At 32.8% G+C, this 22503-nt stretch overlaps 2 protein-coding genes across 2 annotated transcripts; one reads left to right on the plus strand and one right to left on the minus strand.

Moving 5' to 3' along the window:
• The first annotated feature begins 1546 nt into the window (after positions 1–1546).
• On the plus strand, positions 1547–4644 carry LOC130995409 (phospholipase A1 PLIP2, chloroplastic-like). The gene is made up of 5 exons (XM_057920680.1): positions 1547–2304; positions 2559–3047; positions 3192–3251; positions 3426–3842; positions 3923–4644. The coding sequence occupies exons 1-5, from the start codon at positions 1753–1755 to the stop codon at positions 4454–4456; spliced, it is 2052 nt and encodes a 683-aa protein (XP_057776663.1). The 5' UTR covers positions 1547–1752; the 3' UTR covers positions 4457–4644.
• A 6954-nt stretch (positions 4645–11598) lies between these two features.
• LOC130993863 (uncharacterized) lies at positions 11599–20358 on the minus strand. Its single transcript, XM_057918899.1, has 6 exons — positions 20058–20358; positions 17842–18030; positions 16665–17103; positions 15653–16578; positions 14349–15572; positions 11599–13256 (listed from the first exon to the last, which is right to left on the minus strand). Exons 1-6 carry the CDS (start codon positions 20119–20121, stop codon positions 11599–11601), a joined length of 4500 nt encoding a protein of 1499 aa, XP_057774882.1. The 5' UTR covers positions 20122–20358.
• Between the last annotated feature and the right edge of the window lie 2145 nt (positions 20359–22503).

The raw sequence follows: 22503 nt of genomic DNA on the forward strand, positions 1-22503 counted from the left end.
TTTTTTTACCAAAGTAATCTTATTTAAATATAGTCAAACATAGAATAAAGGGTTAAGTACCATTTTCCCCCTATCGTTGGCTTCCCTATCGCGCTTAGGATCCTAAAGCCAGGGTTAGCGTTGTTTACTACCTCAACGTGGCAAAATCGAAGCAAATACACCCCCGCGTTTTAACGGTGTTAAAACGCCGTTATAAAAAAATATTTTTTTTAATTTTTAATTTAGGTGGGCCCCAACTCTCTCTCTCTCCTCCCCCGTTCTCTCCACCACCGCACTCCTCTCTCTTCCAGACCACCGCCGCAAGCTCCACCACCTTCTTCCAGACCACCGCCGCCTCTTCCCTGAAACCCCTCATATCCAACAACGGTGTTGCCTTCATCCTCTCCCCGGCCTCCCTCCACATCCCCGTCCTCTACTTCTCTCTCCTCTCTCTAGGCATCGTCGTCTTCCCCTTCACCCGAATTGAAGAAATAGCAAAAACAAATCGCAATTCAAGTGGAGATGAGGGTGGGCCGCTGCTTTAGATACAGTAGAGCCGAGATCTAGGATTTGGAGAAGAGGGTGGGCCGCTGCTTGAGATACGGTAGAGTCGAGATATAGGATTTGGATAAGAGGGTGGGCCGTTGCTTGAGTTAGAGGTGGCGGTGATGGCTGGAATAGAGGGTAAATGAAGAGTGAGAGAGAGCAGAGACGAGGGTGCTCAAGGCGATGTCGACGGCGCTGCTGCTGCTTTCTTCAAAAAATCTGATGTGTAGAGTGAGACGATATTTGAGGGGAATAGAGAAAGGTCGATAGTTGGTGAGGGATGAGGGATGCTAGGGCACGGCAGTGGAGGAGCCCCGACGGTGGAGCTTGAGAGAGATGAGTGGTGGCGTGCGGCGGTGGTTTGGTAGAGGGTGGTGGAGCTTGCGGTGGTGGTTTGGAAGAGAGAGGAGTGCGGTGGTGGAAAGAACTAGGGAGGAGAGAGAGAGAGAGAGCTGGGGCCCACCTGAATTAAAAATTAAAAAAAAAATATTTTTCTAACAGCGTTTTAACGGTGTTAAAACGCGGGGGTGTATTTGCTTCGATTTTGCCACGTTGAGGTAGTAAACAACGCTAACCCTGACTTTAGGGTCCTAGACGCGATAGGGACGCCAACGATAGAGGGGAAATGGTACTTAAACCTAGAATAAATAAGGGCAAAATTGAATAATTATATATATATTTTGTATTTTTCAAGTACTATTTGAATTCTTCAAGCACTATTTATTGCATTTTCTTAATATGTGTGAGAAAGTGAAGCGGACTATGGAGATAGGACAGAGGGAGTATAAAGTAACTATATATATTAGTGGGCTCAAGTTATTTTATATATATTTGGTAAAAATTAATTTTTTAAAATATTATTATTAGTGGGCTCAGGTCATTATACATAAACTCATTTAAAATATTTTTTAAATATTTTTTTTATCAATTTAATTTAATATATTAATTATGGAGTATTTTTTTATTTTTTGTACTTGCAAGTAGCGGGACATTATCATGGACGGAAAGAGTATATAGAAGTAGAAGTGCCCCAGCCCCTCCTTCCCTGCATAGCATAGACTCCAAAAATTCAAACACTGAGGTTTTACGTTGTTAGCATTCAACAACGCCCTTCGTCTATCTATATAACCATTCTCACGCACACACAATATATATCTAATCAATCGTATTCCGCAACTTGAGCAACTTTGATTTCCAGAACGAATTAGGCTTCTTGCGGATTCTCTTATGGCAATGGATGCTTTCTGTATCAAGGCAGGGATTCACGGAATCACAGCGCCGCCGATCGACGCCACCGGGAATGTGGAGCTCCGTCTTAGTGCTGCGGCGGCGGAGGGGCCTTCTGCGTCGCCGAGGAATTTCCCTTGGGGCTTTACTTTCCGGCGGCCGCTGAGATCATTGTGGCCGGGGACCAAAATCCGGTTGGAATCAGCTATTGCGATGGACGACGCCGTTTTGGCGGAGAAGGATGATGTTGTGGAGAGTGTGGATGAGAATTGGGTTTCGAAGGTTCTGCGTATCAATTCGTCGAGAAAAGGAGAGGAAATGAGGGCGAAATTGGAGGGAAAATGTGGAAATTATGTCAAGGAGGAGGAGAATTTCTGTGCTGAGAATGAAGATTGTGATGTGTGTGCGGTTGACGAAGACGATGGTGAGAAGATTGAATTTGACAGGGAGTCGTTTTCGAAGCTGCTTCGAAAGGTGTCTCTGGCGGAATCGAGATTATATGCTCAATTATCTTATTTGGGGAGCTTGGCTTATTGCATACCTCAAATCAAGGTATAATTTTCTTCAACTTTCACTTATTTAGATGTGTGAATTTGGTTCAATGCAGCTAGGTAGTTTTCAGTTTTGCAATGATGTGGTTCGAATTAAGATTCTAGCTCATATATGTATACCTAATACTGCGGATTTCATGAATTGCAATCGACTCTGGTGTTGTGATCTTGAAAAATTACACATTTTTGTTGGAGATTTTAGGTCGTAGTTATGATGTGATTTTTATTTAATTGCTATATGGAATGATGCTACAGCCTGGGAATCTTCTGAGATATAATGGATTCAAGTTGGTGACTTCATCTATAGAGAAGAAAGAGTTGGCACTGAAGATTGAGAAAGAGAAGGAATCAGCAAGTGCAGCAGCTGAAGCTGAGAATGTCGAGAGTAATGAAACCAGACAAGGCATTGAGGCGGAGGCTGAAAGAAACCGTGTTTCTTCTGCTGCTTATCAGATTGCTGCTTCGGCTGCTTCTTATTTCCATTCTCATACGAAGGTCATCCTTAACTTGAAATCCTCCAAATCGAAGCTGGATGAGAATTGCGTAGTAGATACAAGTGTTGATATGATGAATCATGATATGGCCTCATTGATGGCAACTACTGATTCAATGACTGCAGTTGTTGCTGCGGAGGAGGAAGTAAAGCAGGCTATGGCTGATGGTCTGAACTCGACCCTCTCACCCCCATGCGAGTGGTTTATTTGTGATGATGATCAAACTGCAACAAGATTCTTCGTTGTACAGGTGGAACAACTAAGCATCATTTATGAGTAGTTATGCCTATGAAGGATATTACATTTCATTTGTGTTTTGAGGTTTCAATCTAAATATACAAACCAATTGGCACATACATGTGGTTTATGTCATACTTTTTCCTATTTCTTTCAGGGATCTGAGTCACTGGCTTCATGGAAGGCCAATCTACTTTTCGAGCCAATTCAGTTTGAGGTAGTTATCTATCCTGTGTTATAGTTTGTGATCAATTTTTCTCGAATATTTTAAGAGTTACATCTATGAGGTAATAGTGTCTGTGATGCATTAGAGGAATTCCTTCCTGCCAAAATCATTTCTGTTGGTAGATATAAATCTGAATCGAATCTGAATCGTCTACTCTTTGTTTAGGGACTCAATGTTCTCGTCCACAGAGGTATCTACGAGGCTGCAAAAGGGATCTACGAGCATATGTTGCCTGCCATTCATTCACACCTCGAGGCTCACGGAGATCGTGCCAGATTCCGTTTCACGGGGCATTCTCTTGGTGGGAGTTTATCAGTGCTTGTGAATCTCATGCTGCTGATAAGAGGCGGAGCGCCTCGTTCTTCATTGCTTCCGGTTATAACCTATGGAGCACCATCTATCATGTGCGGTGGGGATCGCCTGCTTCATAACCTTGGGTTGCCACGGGATCATGTTAGGTCGATCACAATGCATCGAGACATTGTTCCTAGAGCTTTCTCTTGCAATTATCCAAACCACGTTGCTGAATTTCTCAAGGCTGTGAATGGGAATTTCCGCAATCATCCCTGTCTTGATAAACAGGTAGTTAGTTAATTTACTACTCTCTCAAATTTGCCACATTTCAACTAACAACATCACTTGCTTTTGCGCCATGTCAACAGAAGCTTTTATACACGCCTATGGGAGAGCTTCTGATTCTCCAACCAGACGAAAAATTCTCTCCAAACCACGACCTCCTTCCTCCGGGCAGCGGTCTGTATCTTCTGACATGCCCGGCTTCAGACATGGCCGAGGCAGAGAAGCAGGTGCGTGCTGCACAAGCTGTGTTTCTGAACTCGCCACACCCTCTCGAGATACTGAGTGACCGGTCTGCATATGGCTCCGAGGGCAGCATTCAGAGAGACCACGACATGCTATCGTATCTCAAGTCTGTGAGGAACGTCATCCGCCATGACCTCAACCGCGCGAGGAGAGCCAGGAGGGAAGAGCGTCAGAGAGTTTGGTGGCCGGGTGTGGCGCCTAGTGGGGGTGTGATTGTGAGGAGGCCGGTTATGATAGGGCAAGGGCCGTTCAACTTCTCCGGCATGGTCCGGACGGGGCGGGAGTCGTTGAAACGGCTGGTTGCGTCGCAGCATATGCATTTGCTTGCGGTGCTTATGTTCCCTGCTCTGGGCAGCTCCATCAACATTAGTTGAAGAACGAGAAGCAACGCTAACATATCCTATATTTACATAATAAAATTCTTGATTGATGTAGGGATATATAAAGATGTAAATGGTTAGAGAAAAACCATGTTGTATGTATGATTGGGCCGATGTGACAACCTTAAGTTATGGGAAATTAATGTCCCGTGATATGAAATACGAATGCATTTCTTTCATCAGTTTAGATTAGTCTTTAGAATGAATTACTATGTCAAGGTCTGATTTATGGCTTCATCAATTGTTTAAGCAATGGGTAATTCTATTCATAGCCACCATTTTACTCCTCATAGCCCCCTATTTAAAATAATAATAATGAATCATTATAAATTTACTATTTTACCCTATAGGCCATAGCCCCAAATTAAAAACCCTATAATTCATAAAATATTTATTGATTTGAACGTCTAAGATCATCATCTCCTGCACCAAACCAAATCTGAGTGCATTTATGTATACTGTCATAATTCTTCAACATAAGCATTCAAGTCGAACAATTCTTCACGCTGTAAAACAAACCAACACAATTTCTTTTCTTTCTTTTTTTTCCTTTAAATTTCTTGTGTCAATGTTGAATCTTGGCCAATCGGTGCGCCTCCACAATCTATTGTCACCTTCAATTCCAAAACCATGACAGCAAAAAGCAAATTAAATTTGCTTAACACACTTTTTTTTTGTCTTTTGCGCCACAACAATTGGAACCAATCAACCAAATAAACCAATAACTCCAATTAACCTTTCACGATGACCACCAACCACAAAAACAGTAAAACGACAGCAATCCTCAAACTTAATCATCGTTATCTCAATGTTGATCTCCAAACGGCGTTTCGAGTGAGCTAGTATGCGACTCCCTTCATGTAGAAGCCATTGCCTATTATATATGCTCAGATCTTCCATGTCCGGTAAGGTGGTCTTCAAGAACACTTAAGCTAATCTCGTCCGAAGAATTAAGAATTTAATTTGGGGCTATGGACTATAGGATAAAATAGTAAATTTATAATTATTTATTTATTATTATTTTAAGTAGGGGCTATACGGAGTAAAATGGGGGTTATGAATAGAATCACGCTTAAGCAATTGGCATAAAAAATAGATTTGTTTACTTACGATATTACTCTCTCTCTCTCTATATATTATTATAGGACTATAGGAGTATGGTGAGATACTATAAAATTATTTAGATAAGTGAGCAATCAAACTCTATTATTTGGCTTTAAAAAAAAATCTAACATTTGTAATGAGTTAGTATGATTAATAATTTAAATTAGTTTAAGGAAGTTTTTAACACAATTAGGAATTTAGGACTTCTGTACATGTGTGTAGTTACTATTTTATGGTCGAGCATATAATATTATATAGAGGATATTTTTTTTAGGGAATATAGAAGATATTATTGGATTCAAACATTGGGGAACTATTTTGGGTCTGAGACTATGAATAATTGATCCATTCTAGCCGTCGAAGACTTCTCCAATTCTGTCATTCTATTTTCGTTGGCCGTTTATGTATAATCGGTTTATTAATAATTTGTAATTTCTCAATTTATTTTGGCGGTGCATCTCCTTTTATTTTTATATCTTATAGATAAAAGCCACTAGTTTATTTTTTTTTTCTTTTTTTTTTCTTTTTGGAGCGACTGGTTTAATATTTCCAAATATACAATTATTAATTATAGTCCGACAAGATAAGAAGCCCAAAACTCACAAGCCACTTCTCAGAAGGTATAGAATCAAAAGAAAAGCAAAAAACAAATACACACCTTCCTCAAAAAAAAAAAAAAAAAAAAAATTGTAGGCTTTTTGGTTTCAACCCAACTATTACTATATTCTTTTTTTCCGAAAGCCCGAAACAAAATACGTAAATTTATAGTGGGTTCTCAAATAATTTAATACTATTAGCAATAAAAAAACATATAACTATATAATTGTTTCAAGTTTTTTTTTCTTATAAAAAAAGAAGAAAAATGTTAAGGAAATGTAAATTAAAATCTTATTCCGCATAGCTAGGAATAAACCAATAGAAATAGCCGGTCTCCTGGATATGAGAAAAAATGGACGAATATATATGCAAAATGAGAAAAAATTAATTGAGTAACTTTTAATTTTAATACATATTTTAAAGTTGGCGTGAAAAGTGATAATTTATTGAATTTAAATAATTTATATACAATTAACCCTTTAATATATTTGTTGCCCTAAATTTGGACAACCATAATTAATGATAATAATTGAAGAACCATTTTCTATTAACCAATTCACTTTTTTATTTCTTCTTTATTTTTTGCTATCCTTTTTCTTTTCTTTTTTCTTTTTTTCTGAGAGGTGGAGATTTCATACAGAGTATTGCATGTACTAATTTAGGTCTGTACATGACTCTTTTTACTCATATTAATTTTCCTCTTCTTCTTCTTCTCTCTTATTTTTTTTTAAATTTTTTAATTGAACTATGAGATCTCGTATTTGTTGGTACACTCCGGGATAATTTTCGTTTATATATGTTCAATAAACCTCATTTCTATCACAGATATATTACTATCGTAACTCAAAACTATATATCTTGCTTTAGGTGATGAAATAACATTGTAAATTATTAACATAAAACTAAGACAAAGTAGTGTAACGTACAGAGTGTGTGCATATTGACCTAGCGATAGGTGGTTAATGTACAAAACCTGAGGTTCTGGGTTTGAATATACCGTAGTGCGATGTTTAAATTTTTTTTACTTATGTAATTTATCAAAAAAAAAAGAAAAGTTTATGGTGTCCCAGAATGCACAATACCATAAGAATTCATTTAAAACAAGAAATTCATGGCATATATATATAATCATGATTATTGATACATGCATGCATGCATTTACATAATAGATGCACAATATTTCAAGTTCGACCCTATATGTTTTTCTAGTACAATTTCCGTTTATATTGGATTTATACTCCATATTATATTGTATATATAAAGACAATATCTTCGTTATCATAAAATATAAATAAATTTTATATAATATGAATGTATATTGTTCACAGGGGGACTTTAAAGGGAAGCTAAGAGAGATGGGCCCAGCTCTTTAAAATTAATTAATATTATTCTCCAATTCCATAATAATTAAATAATAACACCACAATTCTTGGGGAATCATCCATTTGTTGAGTAGTGTGGAAGAAAAAGACCACCACATATCAAGTTGGTTATTTATTTTTGTTGAGTAATGTGCGTAATAACACTCTCACTTCCAAGGGAAGTCACGGATATATATATATTAGTATTATATTACGAAATCGTTAGGTAAAGCAAAGGGCACATTAAAAAAAGGTCTTAAAAAAAAAAAAACCTACATTTCATACAATCATTAGAGACTCGTGTAACTGAATTTTCATAAACTGAAAATAATTTCGAAAGACATTTAATTTCTTACCTTGTACCGGAATAGTTGGCAATAATTAAGTCCTCAAATGATTTATTTGCCAACTTGTCGCAAAAATCATAATTATAAATGGAATATATACTACTTGAGAATGATTAATAGTTCGCTCCCGCCTGATTTTCCTTGGGTGAAGCTGAACACTGATGACTCTTATGACTCGCAAGTGCATCATGGCGCGAGTGGAGGAGTGGTACGTGATCATACTGGCGCGCTTCTGCTTGCTTTCTGCACTCTATACGCGGCCTCCTCTAGTTTTGAGCTGAGCTTGCTGCATTGCTTGAGGGTCTTAAGTTAGCTGTTACGTTGTCTTCTCATATCTGAGTTGAGCTGGATGCTGCGACGCTCGTTTTGCTCATATCTGCTGGGCATCATGATCATGCTAGTATCCGACATTCAGTTGTCTGGATTCGACAGCTTATTCGACACCGACAAGTTCGATTCACTCATATCCGTCGCGAGGGAAATCGTCCTGCCGATTTTATGGCTAGGCATGGGCAACACAGGCCCAAGCACTGACTATTTTTTATTCAGAGTCTGCTCCTCATTATTTTCTTGCTTTGTTTAGGATGGATCAGTTCGGTTATCCTAACTTCAGGTTTTTATATCATGTTGATAGCTAGTTTTGTTCTATTTTACTTTCGTTTGATTTTGTCTCCTTTATCTTCGGGATGTAGTCTCTTTTGGACCACATCTCTGTATAGTCATGTTTTGTCTGGTTCTTGTTTATTTTTTTGGTCTCTGTTGGGCATTGTCACTTTTGGGCAACGCTATGTATGTGATATTGGTTGATGATTATCTACAGGTTGGGGTCTGCCTAACCCCTCACCCTTAGGGTGTTTTGTAACAACCAAAAAAAAATAAAAAAATAAAAATAAAAATAAAAATCATGACGATAAAACTTCGTGCAGGTTGTTAGCATAAATCAAGCAGGTTATTAACTTTTAATGATAAGATTAGTGCTTCTTTTCACCTTGATTTACGGTGCGTCCACAGTTAAATACTATAATTATCAACCAAATAATAGTACAAGAAATCCAAAACCTTCAGGAAAAAGCAGCTTAATTACCACACAAATAGTAGCTTTAATTAAAAAAGAATAAATCGATCTCTTTTGATCACTATAGTTGCTTTGCTTGTAGTTTGGATTCTCGGGTTTGATATTGGTTAATACACTGTATTACCTAATTTAGTAAAAAGCAGTTTAGTGTTTGGTATTATTTAGTAATAATGTGGATGATCGGGTTTAATCCCACGATCCAGTATTATTAATCCAGATTTCTTAGGATTAATAATACCACCTCCCCCATAGGATTAACTTAAACTAGGATATTCTGTATTTAGCCATGATAGCAAACACCAACTCAGTATTAATAATCTGTCATTATCCACGCTAAATATCATGGTTACAAATTATCCTACATAATCATTTACTGAAATCCAAACGAGCCCTAACATATTTGCAATTTTACTAATAGTTAATACTACTCCCTCCGTCCATGAAAATAGTTCCATTTTATATTGGACACGAGTTTTAATAAATTTATTAAAATTATTGTAAGCAAAATAAAAATACAATTAATTGTAGTAGTAATGTTAGTACAAAAAAATAGAATAAAAGTATATTAGTAGTTAAAAAATGGAATAAAAGTACAATTTATAGTTAAATATATGAGAGAAGGTATGTGATAGTTTAAAAGGTGAGATGAAACTCTTTTTCATGAAAAACAATGGTAAGTATGACTCTTTTTTATGGACAAAAGAAATGAATAAGTATGATTTTTTTTTTGTGGACGGGTTGAGTATTTGAATTCAAATCATGACTCATCAAACTGTCACACACAAAATCCCCTAGTTTACAATAGGGTTAATTGCATATAAATTACTAAATTATCATTTTGCATACGAATTTTAAAATCTTTATTAAAATTACTCAACTAGTATTAATTTTTTTCTCATTTTATATATTTGCCTATTTTTCATTGTGGTGACATAGCATAAATATACTTACTTGACATGAATATGCTTGCGTAGCATAAATATAACCATATAAAAAAAATAGAACCGCCGTTGTAATGTATAGCCGGATGAAAACAACGTCATTTCATGCCCAAAGTTTGGCCGGATAAATATGCAAAATGAGAAGAAATTAATAGTTGAGTAACTTTAATAAAATTTTTAAAATTTATTTGCAAAATGAGAATTTGTTGAAAGTTTAGTAATTTATATACAATTATCCTTTTATAATACTATGAAAATAATAATTGATGTAGTGATCTCTTAGTGAATTCTAATAATGAACGGTGATACGATATTATTTTACCCCTTGATGGCCCAAATTGTAGAAATAGGAAGCATCGACATTTTATGGATGGTCTTAATGGCATTAAAAAAGCATATGATTATGAGTACTGCATAAATTATGAAATAACTAGTGTTATACCCGTGCTTCGCACGGTACGAATATTCATACGTATTTGCGAAGTATAGTAGTAGTACTATAGAATTGTAAAAATATATATTAAGTGATATATACAAAACATAATAGAAAGAAATTAAAGAAAATTAATAATTTATATTACATAATACAAAAAATAGGAATTAAAATAATAAAAGACTTTCATATCATACAATTCATATTAAAAGACGACAGCACGACACAAATATAATGATATACATAGAATATTAAATTAGTGATAGTGACTATATCTCTTTAAAAAATAAATAAGAGACAATTTGTTATTTTCATATATTTCTTAAAATTATTAATTTTTACGAATTAAAATAGTAAAAATTAAGTCCAATTTCAATATTAAAATATAGAATAAAATAACATGTTTCCTTAAGATCAACAACATTTTTTCTTAAGTCCCCAAGGGGACTCCAAGCGGTGCGACCTCCTGGTTGTGAACTGTGAGGTCTCGGGTTCAAATCTCATTGCTCTCCCTCTCCAACTCCCCTAAGTCAAAAAAATAAAATAATAAATTTTTTCTTAAAACAAAATTTAAAATATAGAAAAAATAAAACACGCACAGACTTATAACATCAATAATTCTACATTATACTAAATAAAGTAATTAAAAATTTGTTAATTTGCAATTAACAAATCTTTATGTTGTACATATATTAAATTTGCAAGTACACGTGTTTATCATCTATTTTTATTATGGCAAAATATAAATTAATCTTGTATTTGTATTACCATTTTGCAATTAGACGTACTATTCTCCATGGTTTTTGTCACTTTTTTACAAAACATCATTACTATAACTTTCCACAATATGGCTAAGTAAAAACATTCAATACCATAATGTTTTTAAATATTTTTAAATTATGTTTACAGTAATAATACATAAATATGCACCTCATAAAGAGATGCCATATGCGCAATACAAAGGGATATACTAATTTCATATACTAACAATTAATAAGATTAATGAATTTTTGGTACATTTAATGATGTAGTAACTAATAACAGCCCATTATACTTTCGATAATGAAGCTAATAAATATACTAATTTGACAATGAAATAAGGAGATGCAGATTAATGTAACCTATACTTAAGTTGGAATAAAAATTATTTGAAAATATATAATACCATTGAACTTTTTTATTTAGGTGCATAATTATGATAAAATTATCTTAAAAACTACAACAAACAACATAATCTAGTCGTGGTCTCTTCCATTAAACAAAGTAGTCAAATATAAATTACAAATTTCGAAAAACTTCTTTATAAACTACATTATCAGTACTATTACATTCTTCATCACTATCACCACATACCAATATTTTCAAACCTTGTCGACTGGTGACCCTTGAGATAGCAACATAAAGTTGACCATGGCTGAACACAGGTTTCTTCAAATACAAGCCCACATGTGCCAATGATTGTCCTTGACTTTTATTAATGGTCATTGCATATGAAACAACCAATGGAAATTGTCGTCTTTGAAATTTGAAAGGCAATCTTATATCAGAAGGTATCATATTGAGCCTAGGGATCAAAACTAATTGGCCAACATTGTGACCACTTAGTAATTTTCCCTCCAACATATGAGAACCCAACCTTGTAATCACAAGTCGAGTGCCATTACACAACCCATTATGATGATCAATATTTCTCAACAACATTACTGGAGTCCCAACTTTCAAGAACAATTCATGATTTGGTAAACCAGAACACTTCAAACTATTCAAAAACTCAGGAGTGTGAATATCGTTGATCAAGCTGCTACCTGAATCAGATCTGCAAGAACTGTTTGAGCTAAAGTACATTTTACCATCTCCACCCCTGAAATTAATCATGTATTCATTAATGGAATGAACTACATCTAAAGTAGGAGCAAGTATTGCCCTATTATCCAAGTAAGACAAATCAGAGTTATCACTATGGAACAACGGATATGTGCTAGATACGATAGTTCTTAACGGATCATCATTACTCTTAAGCACAATATCGTCAGGTAATCTAATCACAGAAACACCATCACCACAACTCCCAATTAATCCATCTCCAACATCAGCTATCCAACTCGAAAATTCTTCCAATTCAGTGGCCATATTCTCAGACACTTGTCGTAAACGCATATTCTTTGTCAACCTCAACACTTTGCAACTGTTCCAAAGGTAAGATGAATTGATCGTTGCATTAACTATATCATGCCTATTACCTTTAGGGATAACAGGTAATATTTGCCGAAAATCACCACCAAGTACAACAGTTTTACCACCAAATGGCACATCTAACCTTGATTCATCACGAACTCGCATTATATCACGAATACTTCTGTCTAATGCTTCAAAACAATACTTGTGCACCATAGGAGCTTCATCCCATATAATAAGCTTTGCCATCAAAATTAGCTCTGCCAACGGACTTCCTGGTTTTATATTACACATAGAATCCTCATTAATACTAATAGGAATCTTGAAACGTGAATGCGCTGTTCTTCCACCTGGCAATAGCAATGAAGCAATTCCACTTGATGCAACATTCAAAACAATTTCCCCCTTTGAACGAATAGCAGCAGACAATGACTTCCATATAAAAGTTTTTCCAGTTCCTCCATACCCATACACAAAAAATATACCACCAAACTCAGATTCCACTGAAGTCATAATTGTATTGTAAACTCCATGCTGCTCATCAGTAAATTTCTCAAGATATTCAAGATGATCTTTAGCCAATTGTTCACGATCATATGCTAACTCATCATAGATCAACCTATCATTGCTCATATCCAAGAATTCCGAAGATGGAAATGGCATTGTTTCAAAATCACGCAAACTCTTACCAAGCTCACCCAATAACTTCTCAATTTCAACCAATGTAAAATTTTGAATTTCAATATCTGTAAGCTTCAAATCTACACAAAAATATTTCCAAAATAAAAGGAATTAGTTGCAAAATAATATAGAATTACATTTAATAGATATACTTATAATTCATATTATTTTAATATTTTTCATCAAAGTACACTTTTGAAACCTATCCTAAACAGACGGTACACTACATTTGCACAAAAAATATCTTTAATTACGCTACATTTTTACACACTTGCCAATAATATATATATATATATATATATATATATATATATATATATATATATATAGGGGGTCGCGCCAATGAGACCCCCTAATTTTAATGAGATCTAGAGCACGATCTGGTGCGTTTATTTTATCAATCCTATGGCTGATATTGTATCTGGAGGGAGAATTTTTTTCACAGGTTTCGAATCCTAGAGGAACCAAAAAATTTTAAATTTTGTTATTCAACAGTTTATACTGCATTGTTCATCAGTATATACTGCCTTGTTGATCAGTATATATGTCTTATTCATTACCAATTATTTAAATTTTATTTCTCATCAGTGTATACATTTTGTTCGTTAGATATACGTCTTGTTCATTAATATTATATGTCTTATTCATTATCCTCAGTGTTTCACGAAAAATAGGGGATCTCACTGGAGCGCGCCCATATATATATATATATATATATATATATATATATATATATATACAAACAAATATATATACATATATTTAAATAGAAGTATTACAGGCAGACATACTTGATGAAAAATGAATTGCATATGATACTAAACTTGATACCAACAAATATTATTTAGCTTACTAAATAATAAAATATTATAATATATATTTTTTACAATCACCATATATATCCCTATTTTTAATTAATGCGTTCACTTATAGATCAATTTTAAATGATTGAATTATGTTTCAATATTTTTAAAATATGGAATTCTATTTATGCTATCAAATTATATATCAATAGTTTAATTATTCCACTTTTATAAGTCATTTTTCAATATATAATATAAAAACATACCATATATTTTCAATGTATATACATTCACATATTCATATAAATTTACTCATTATTATCACAAAAGGAGTGCTTTAACTAATAACAAAGCATCATAAAAACATACCTGGATATCGTAATACCAATCTCTGTTGATATAAGATATCATCGCCTAATAAATTCCAAGTACTGCTCCACACATTTTCAGGCCGACTCATGGAACTTGAAGTAAGCAACGTCACAAATAACCTTCTCAAAGATGAAGCAGAAGCCCAATTACTTGCTTCAACAATCCCATCAATATATTCTTTATCATCTTCTAACAAACCCAAAGCATAGCAAGCCTCACGAAATGTTGAATATTGTACACCATTTACACATCTAATATCCTCATAAGAAGTCGCACCTCGAACAATATTCAACAAACATCTTAAGTAAAATGATTCACCCGAACCTGGTGGAACATAATACAATCTACCTATAGAAACTCCTTGTTTCCTTGGTTCCCATCTCCGATGATTTTCCGTAATTTTCCAAACAAATTTTGTAGGAAATTCAGGATATGTAAACTCCTTAGCTTCTGCATACATTTTGTTTGCTTCAAACCAACCTAAGAACATACTTTCATGAATAGTTTCCCTATTCAAAATATTTTCAAGCCGATCTGCCTCTGAAAATATAACCGCATGCTCACCAGGTAAATGGTAACTCAATCTCTCCACAGAAGGTTTTTTGTATTGGATTTCAAATCCAAATACTCTCCAAGCAGCTTCACATGGTGAGATGTATCTACAATCATAATACTGATTCACCTCATCTATGCCCCTCCCTTCATCATCTTCTTCGCTTGAATTATAAAATGATGCAGTAACACGATCATTGCCTTTATTAATATACTTGAATAAATACTTGATCGATCGTGATTGATTACACCATTCTACATTAATATGAGCACCATACTTCAAAAGCAAACCACGATTGTGAGGCACAACATATCTATTGTCCAAAGATATACCATTCTTCAATATAACGCGCCCATTATTCCGCCTTCTATATACAGGATATCCGTCATCATCAACAGTTGTTGCATCAACATATTTCTTTGGAAAATACTTCGTACAACGACCATTCATCATACACGGCGATGAAATTCTGAGGGCACCACATGGACCATGAACCATGAATTCTTTAACAGCTTCATAATATTGAGCATCATCTATTGGATCTGGAATTTCCGCTGAAATGATCTTATCTATATCTTCAGCATCAGGATGTTTATCCTCTTTTGCCATAAATAGCAAAATATGCGCATGTGGCAATCCTCGTTTTTGGAATTCAATTGTGTAAACAACTAAGAAAAGAAAGTTTAATTTAGAATATATATTGAATTCATGAAAATATATGTATAAAGAAAATAATCTATATAAATACCTGCTCGGACCACACCGAATACTCGATCATTGCGAACACTATGAATTAGATTGTCTAACTTTATTTTGAAAACTCTGGAAACTATATCGGGCCGATCCTCTGACTTTAGACCTTTAGCATCAAGATATCTAACTAACTCTGGCCACTTTGGATTGCAAGTAAAAGTGATAAACAAATCCGGATATCCAGCCCAACTACAAATAGTCATAGCATCTTGGTAATTTTGAATCATATATCGTGCACCACCAATGAAAGAAGACGGCAAAATCACTCGTTTTCCCTGCATAGCTGGATCCCTCTCACCTCGTATCAAAGCATCTGCTAAACCTTTATACATATCACATCGCAATTTATTTTGATTATAACGAAAAAAGTTCAATCTACCAGCTTCCACCATAGTGTAACTATCAACAATAAACTGCTGAAACAAACGTCGACAATAGAACAATATAGAAAATTCTCCACGTCTTTCATGCAATCGATAGGCCAAAAATTCCTTCACACTTATTTTCTTCCGCGAAAATTTGCTTTCTTCAACACCCTTTGCAAATGGAATGTCACATTTATACCCATCTTCTCCATATGGAAACAACAATGGATATTGTAATGCAAGATACGATGGATGAAGCTCATTAATTCGTTTCAATTTTCCACTCTTGAACTCAATAACAATATCTCTATTGCCCATTGAATCATCTATGTCTCCAACAATAAGTGCAGCTACTTCGGACGTAGACGGCAAATTATAAGTTCGAGCATCTTTCCCTCTTTCACTAATCAATCTCAATTTCACATCTGGCTGGATTGCATCCCTTAATCGATCCTTAGCCATCCTAAATGACTTCGCCAACACATTTTGTTCATCAAGCATTGCTTGCAAATCACGCACAATTTCAGTATGTAATTCATTAAAATTTCCAACATCCCTGAAACAATATTAAAATACTATAAATATAAAGTAATTACATGTATAAAATATTGTAAAAAAAAAACCACAAATGAAATAAATTACCTCACTGAAAGTATTCTATTGTGAACTTCATTATCTGTGTCATAGATATACAACTGCGCAAACTTTGGAGGACAACCTTCCATAGGCATCAAACTACCAATGAGATGATAGTTTTGCCCATGCAATCGAAAAATCGGAGGGGTATTGCCTTGATTTATCGAGTGATCAATTTTACCACCCATTGATGTGAATCCAAACATATTATTATAAGATCTAATATTTTGGAGATAATGCTTACTTTTGGCATTATTTCCAAAAATAAGATCATATAATACTTTTGGCGGACACATAGCTTTTGGAAGTTCAATTTTTCCATGCATGCAACACAATGAATATTTGGGTTTTGTAGAATTAACAGTCTTCGCCAATCTTTCTTCATACCAAAAAAATGCAAAACAATGTTCACATTCATGAACAACATCTCCAATATCCCAATATTCTGAAAAAAAAAAAATCAAAATATATTTGTCAATATAAATAACTCGAAAGTACAAAAATAAGTTAAAAGAAAATGCAAAGCACTATCATACTTATTTTCAAAAAGCAACTAAAATATAAGTACCCAATCGGTAAAAAAACTTCTACTCAAATAGCATTCACTAAATTATTCATACAATGTATGCTATCATTCATATATTTTAAAAAAACTATGTACTTACTTATTGTAAACATATTTGAATTTCATAAGTTGTACTCCTTAATATAAAGAATTACCTAAAAATATAATACACTTGCTTAATATGTTCACAGTAAGCAAAATTGGAATCCTTTCAAAGACTTGCAATAGTATTACACAAAAATAACTAACATAATATAAATATAAATTAAAATTTTAACACACACACACACACACACACACACACACACATATATATATATATATATATATATATAAATTACTTTTGAGGCATTAAAGAATTACTACTAAACAATGTAAACTATATATAAAACATGATAGAAACATAACATATATAAAAAATTAATCGATAAATATATATAAACTCACAAATTATAGGAAACATATGTTCTTTATATATATATATATATATATATATATATATATATATATATATATTCATTTGTAAACAACACAACACTTATAAAATTAAATATTAATTGACATGTATATATAGATAACATCATTATAAATTTATACTACTAAACAATAACTAATCACCTTGACTTTCAACTTTCTTCTTCTTGCGACGATCAATAATGGAATTATCACTTGGAGATGAAGATACACAAAAAGATCTCTTTTGCTTTTTAAATTTATCAATAATGATAAATTTCGAACCATTGTCTTCAAAATCAACAACACTATCTACATTCTCCACAACATTTGAAGAGATAGACCTTTCAACATCTACAAATAATGACAACACAAAATAAGAATTTTATAAGTTAATCGCTTTAAATTTAACACTGAAGTATACATATTTTAGCAAATCTGGCATAAAAATATAATATAGAATAGTTGAATATATCAAGAATTTTCGACATAAATTTATTAAAATTAAAAAGTCTGTTATTCATTTTCACAGACACACACAAACACAAAATAATATAATAAACCCTAATTAACTAAAACTTGTTTTTCATAGTGATTGGACAATATACATATAAGTATACTGTATAAAAAATTATAGTATAATAGTTTGATATGCGTGTATATATATATATATATATATATATATATATATATATATATATATATACACACTCAATTTAATGTCACATTTGAATTATCAGTTTAACTTTGTTGTATATAAATTACATAGTTTCATATATGTGTATCAATACTTATGTTGTTTCTAATTATTTTTTAAATGATAATACTTCTGCTATTTTTGATTAAGTTGTTGTTCATAATAGATAGTTACGTATATTGGAATTGAACAAATAATGCAAAATATTCAATAATCCACGTATTTTCATACGAATCAACAACTCACATTAATATGATAATTTTGAACACAGTGTTTGATATATAAATTGAGATAAATGGTGATAAATAAAACTAAGATAAATAATACCTAGCTAAATAATATCAGGGGAGGAGATATTAAATTTTTTAGTGGAACAATGATATAAGAGCAGGCCTCTCGCTTAATGCGGGCCTTCTTATTTAACAAACAAAAAATAGAAGCAATATAATAGAAAAAAGATGATAATCCAAACAAATGACCCAAACTAAAAATAATAATTTTGGACATGAATTAAATAAATTAACGCCATGATTTTTCATATATGAAGCCCATCAGGCTTATTATTCTCGAACCCACTACAATCTAATATCCTATCATTCTTATTACCACAAAAAACTATAAATTATAATTATCTTATATGGCTGCCAACTACCACAACAACTAAATTTATTATGCCATAAAGATACAATAATATAAATAGAGAGAACTTCATTTCTAGGGTTTCAAGTCCACCTTCATTCTAAAGGTTAGGAGGCGCCGCTTCACTCTAGAATTCTAGAGTCTTCTCTCTAAATTCTTACCCTAATTCCATACCCCGCATATCCCATCCTTCTCCACATCCAAATCTGAAAACTATTCCACAATACCATCCACAAACTTCAATTACAGCTACACAACTACCAATTTTTTGATCCAAATCCCTTCGAAAACTTAGAAATCTCGCTTATTCAGTGTGTACAAATACAGAGCCTAAAACTCACAACATCTGAAAGTCTCTCGCAAGTGCAGCCACGCCTACCGACACTACATGCACAATTGGTGAAGCCAAGAACCAGAAACGCCGAATCCTTTCAGATCCGAAGAGTATGAGCAAAAAGGTACAAATACCGAGATTTCTTAACCCTTACTTTAGACTTACACTAAAGTTTCAAAATTAACTAACACCAAAACACGAATCCTTTTCAGATTTGAAGACGCTGATTTAAAAATTTCAGAGCCCCCAGTTCGATCTACAGGAAGGAACAATTACCTATGGAATGGCTTTATAAGAAGGCCAAAGAGGTAGTAATTTATAGCTCAATATATTCATCAATAAATTGTATTACCAGAAATTCGATACTTACTAACTAAATGTCCTTCCAAACAGTTTAAGCACAATTTTCATGTACAAAAATCCGCCAAAAAAAGATAAGTATCTTACCTCCTGTGTACTTAATTTCTTTGTTGTATATTTTTCACTTTATCTAAGACATTCCTTACTAATACTCAAACTTATGTGATTTTCTTACAGAAATGTAAAAAATAATGGAGAGCAAAAAACAGAAACGTGAAGATCTACTGAAGTTTATTATGCAGATAAAAACTTCACTGTCTACTCAAGATCTACAGCAAAAATGAAGAACCAATATCAAGATAAGAACTCATTTTCATACATTATTCACAAAGATAGAAATATAATAAATACCAGTAGAATTTTCTGCATTTGATCTGACGCCAGTAATCTTCAACGATTTTGTTAGCTTTCTCATTTAGAATCACCTGTAAAATATGTGAAAAAATTAGTAAAAATTTATAAAAAAAATTCCTCAATAAAAAAACTCGTATAAAAAAAAGGTGAAGAATAATATAATCACTTTCACAACAAAAATGGTTAAAAGTAAAGAAACTTCAACTTTACTGTTCTTGAGTAATATAAGCTTCTGAGATTTGCTAATATGAGCACTGTAAGTGAATCTGCAGATGAGAAAAAATGAGCCTTTATTACAAAACTTATTTATATAAAAGTTAATTAGCTAATATCCAGTGGTTATTAACCTGCAAGTATTCAAATGTCAAGACAGTACAGATAATACCTCCTCACAGTTCCTAGGAAATAACAACACATGCTAACTTTTTTCCTAAGCGAGGCGCATGGAGTGTGGGCTTAATTAATAAAATATTATTAATTAAGTGTGAGGCAAATTAGTGTGGTGTGCAGGAGGTATACAGCTGTATATCATTTATTCTAAAATATTAGGATATTCCACTATTCTAATAAAATATTATTAATTAAGAGTGAGGCAAATTAGTGTGGTGTGCAGGAGGTATACAGCTCATTTATTCTAAAATATTAGGATATTCTAGTACTATATGAACTAATCTATTAAATATTAATTTATATACAAATTAGTGAATTACCCATTATCTAAATTCTAGAAGTCAGTTCGTCACTTACCTTAGGTAAATATATTAGAATTTTTTAGGCTTTACTGCGCCTCGCCTACGAAAAGCCCGCGCCTGCGCTTAAAGCCCTGCGCCTAGGCTCCGAGGCATGTTTGCGCCTCATGCGCCTCGGGCTTTTTAAAACCCAGATCAGACTTATACTCACATATATATATACATAATAGAATTTTATAAATTTTAATATTATATTCATAAAACTAAATTTATATATCTTATGTGACATTTTGGGAATTTTGGGTTCCTTTTTATATTTTTCAATATTGAGTTCATTGAATTCTCACTTTCATAATACAGAAATTTTAACTTTATGTAAAGTTTCATTAGTATTGAGTTCATTGAATCCTCACTTTCATATTTCTCAATTTTGAGTTCATTAGTATCTTAAACCATAGATATCTTTAAATTTATGAAAAGTTTACTGTGTTGAAAGTACAGCCCATATACTTATGATCTACCCATAAATATCTCTATCTCCTATTTTACTGATTTATATGCTTAAAAATACAGGTCATATACTGATGTTGTGGCTCCAAGATCAAAACACCATACAAAATCCTTATGAAATATTGTGGCTACTATGCATAAGGTAACATCACCTTACTTGTAAATTATGTTAGACTTTGAATGGAGTGTGATCTGCCTGGTGATCACGGAGATGGCCTGCCTGGTGGTCAATTATGTGATTATTTTTTTCAAATTTAATGGAGTAGCCCTGCCTGGTGGTCAATTATGTGATTTTTTTTTCAAATTTAATGGAGTAGACCTGCCCGGCGGTCATTTGTTTATGTTTGATAACATAAATATTAAACATAGACACTGAATGACATTTAACGAAAAAATAAAACTACTTCTGCATTAAATCATATGATATCAGCTTCAAATACACAAGAAATAGTAATTAAATTCACACTTCAAAAAAACAAATTCAGTTTACATTAAATTAATATAAACTGAAGAGGTAATTCATATAAGATTATAATTTCTGTATTTGAAAAAAAAAGATCATATTTTTTATATGATATCCTATATTAGATATAAGACTTCTTAATAACTTGAATTGAAAATATTTTTAATGATATATTTATTTTCAAAAACTTGAAATGAGTTAAGAAATTACTGAATAGATGTTTTTAATTCCCTGTTACTATCTATTTATGTAATAACTCAACGTTAATACATTATTTTCTTTGTTACTTTCGTTTTTCTTTTTCTCAATAAAATTTCAATTCAGCAACTCAACGTTAATACATTATAACATCAGTTTGATAACATAAATATTTAAAATACAATATCTGCATTAATTATAGTATCTCTGCATGTAAAATATTGTCTCTGTTAAAAAAATATGTACATTAAATATGAAACTTGTAATAATAAAAAAAATCGAATACAATCCAAACTTCAAATCTCATAATTAAAAAATAAATCTATAGGTGCATTAAATATCAAACTTTCAAATATATAAAAGCTGTAATTAATACTTTGGAAAATAAGATTCATGGTCAAGAGAAATTTGATGTAAATTGAATATGTAACTCATATAGGATTGTACTTTCTATCTATTAAACCACAGTAAATAGATATAGTACAAATTATTAACTTTGACTTACACCAGTAAAGTAAATTAGTATAAGTTAATATTTAGTTAAGTTCATAGGCCTGTAACATAAAACTGAAATAATTATAGC

The sequence above is a fragment of the Salvia miltiorrhiza genome, chromosome 7 (assembly GCF_028751815.1).
Source record: "Salvia miltiorrhiza cultivar Shanhuang (shh) chromosome 7, IMPLAD_Smil_shh, whole genome shotgun sequence".
NCBI lineage: Eukaryota > Viridiplantae > Streptophyta > Magnoliopsida > Lamiales > Lamiaceae > Salvia > Salvia miltiorrhiza.

Coding starts and splice junctions, on each gene's coding strand:
- LOC130995409 (XM_057920680.1), top strand. CDS start 1,753: ATGGCAATGGATGCTTTCTGTATCAAGGCAGGGATTCACGGAATCACA. Junction 2,305..2,558: donor ATTGCATACCTCAAATCAAG/GTATAATTTTCT, acceptor ATGATGCTACAG/CCTGGGAATCTTCTGAGATA. Junction 3,252..3,425: donor TCGAGCCAATTCAGTTTGAG/GTAGTTATCTAT, acceptor CTCTTTGTTTAG/GGACTCAATGTTCTCGTCCA.
- LOC130993863 (XM_057918899.1), bottom strand. CDS start 20,121: ATGAGAAAGCTAACAAAATCGTTGAAGATTACTGGCGTCAGATCAAAT. Junction 18,031..20,057: donor AAATGCAGAAAATTCTACTG/GTATTTATTATA, acceptor CATTATTTGTAG/ATGTTGAAAGGTCTATCTCT. Junction 15,573..15,652: donor ATTCGGTGTGGTCCGAGCAG/GTATTTATATAG, acceptor TTCTTTTCTTAG/TTGTTTACACAATTGAATTC.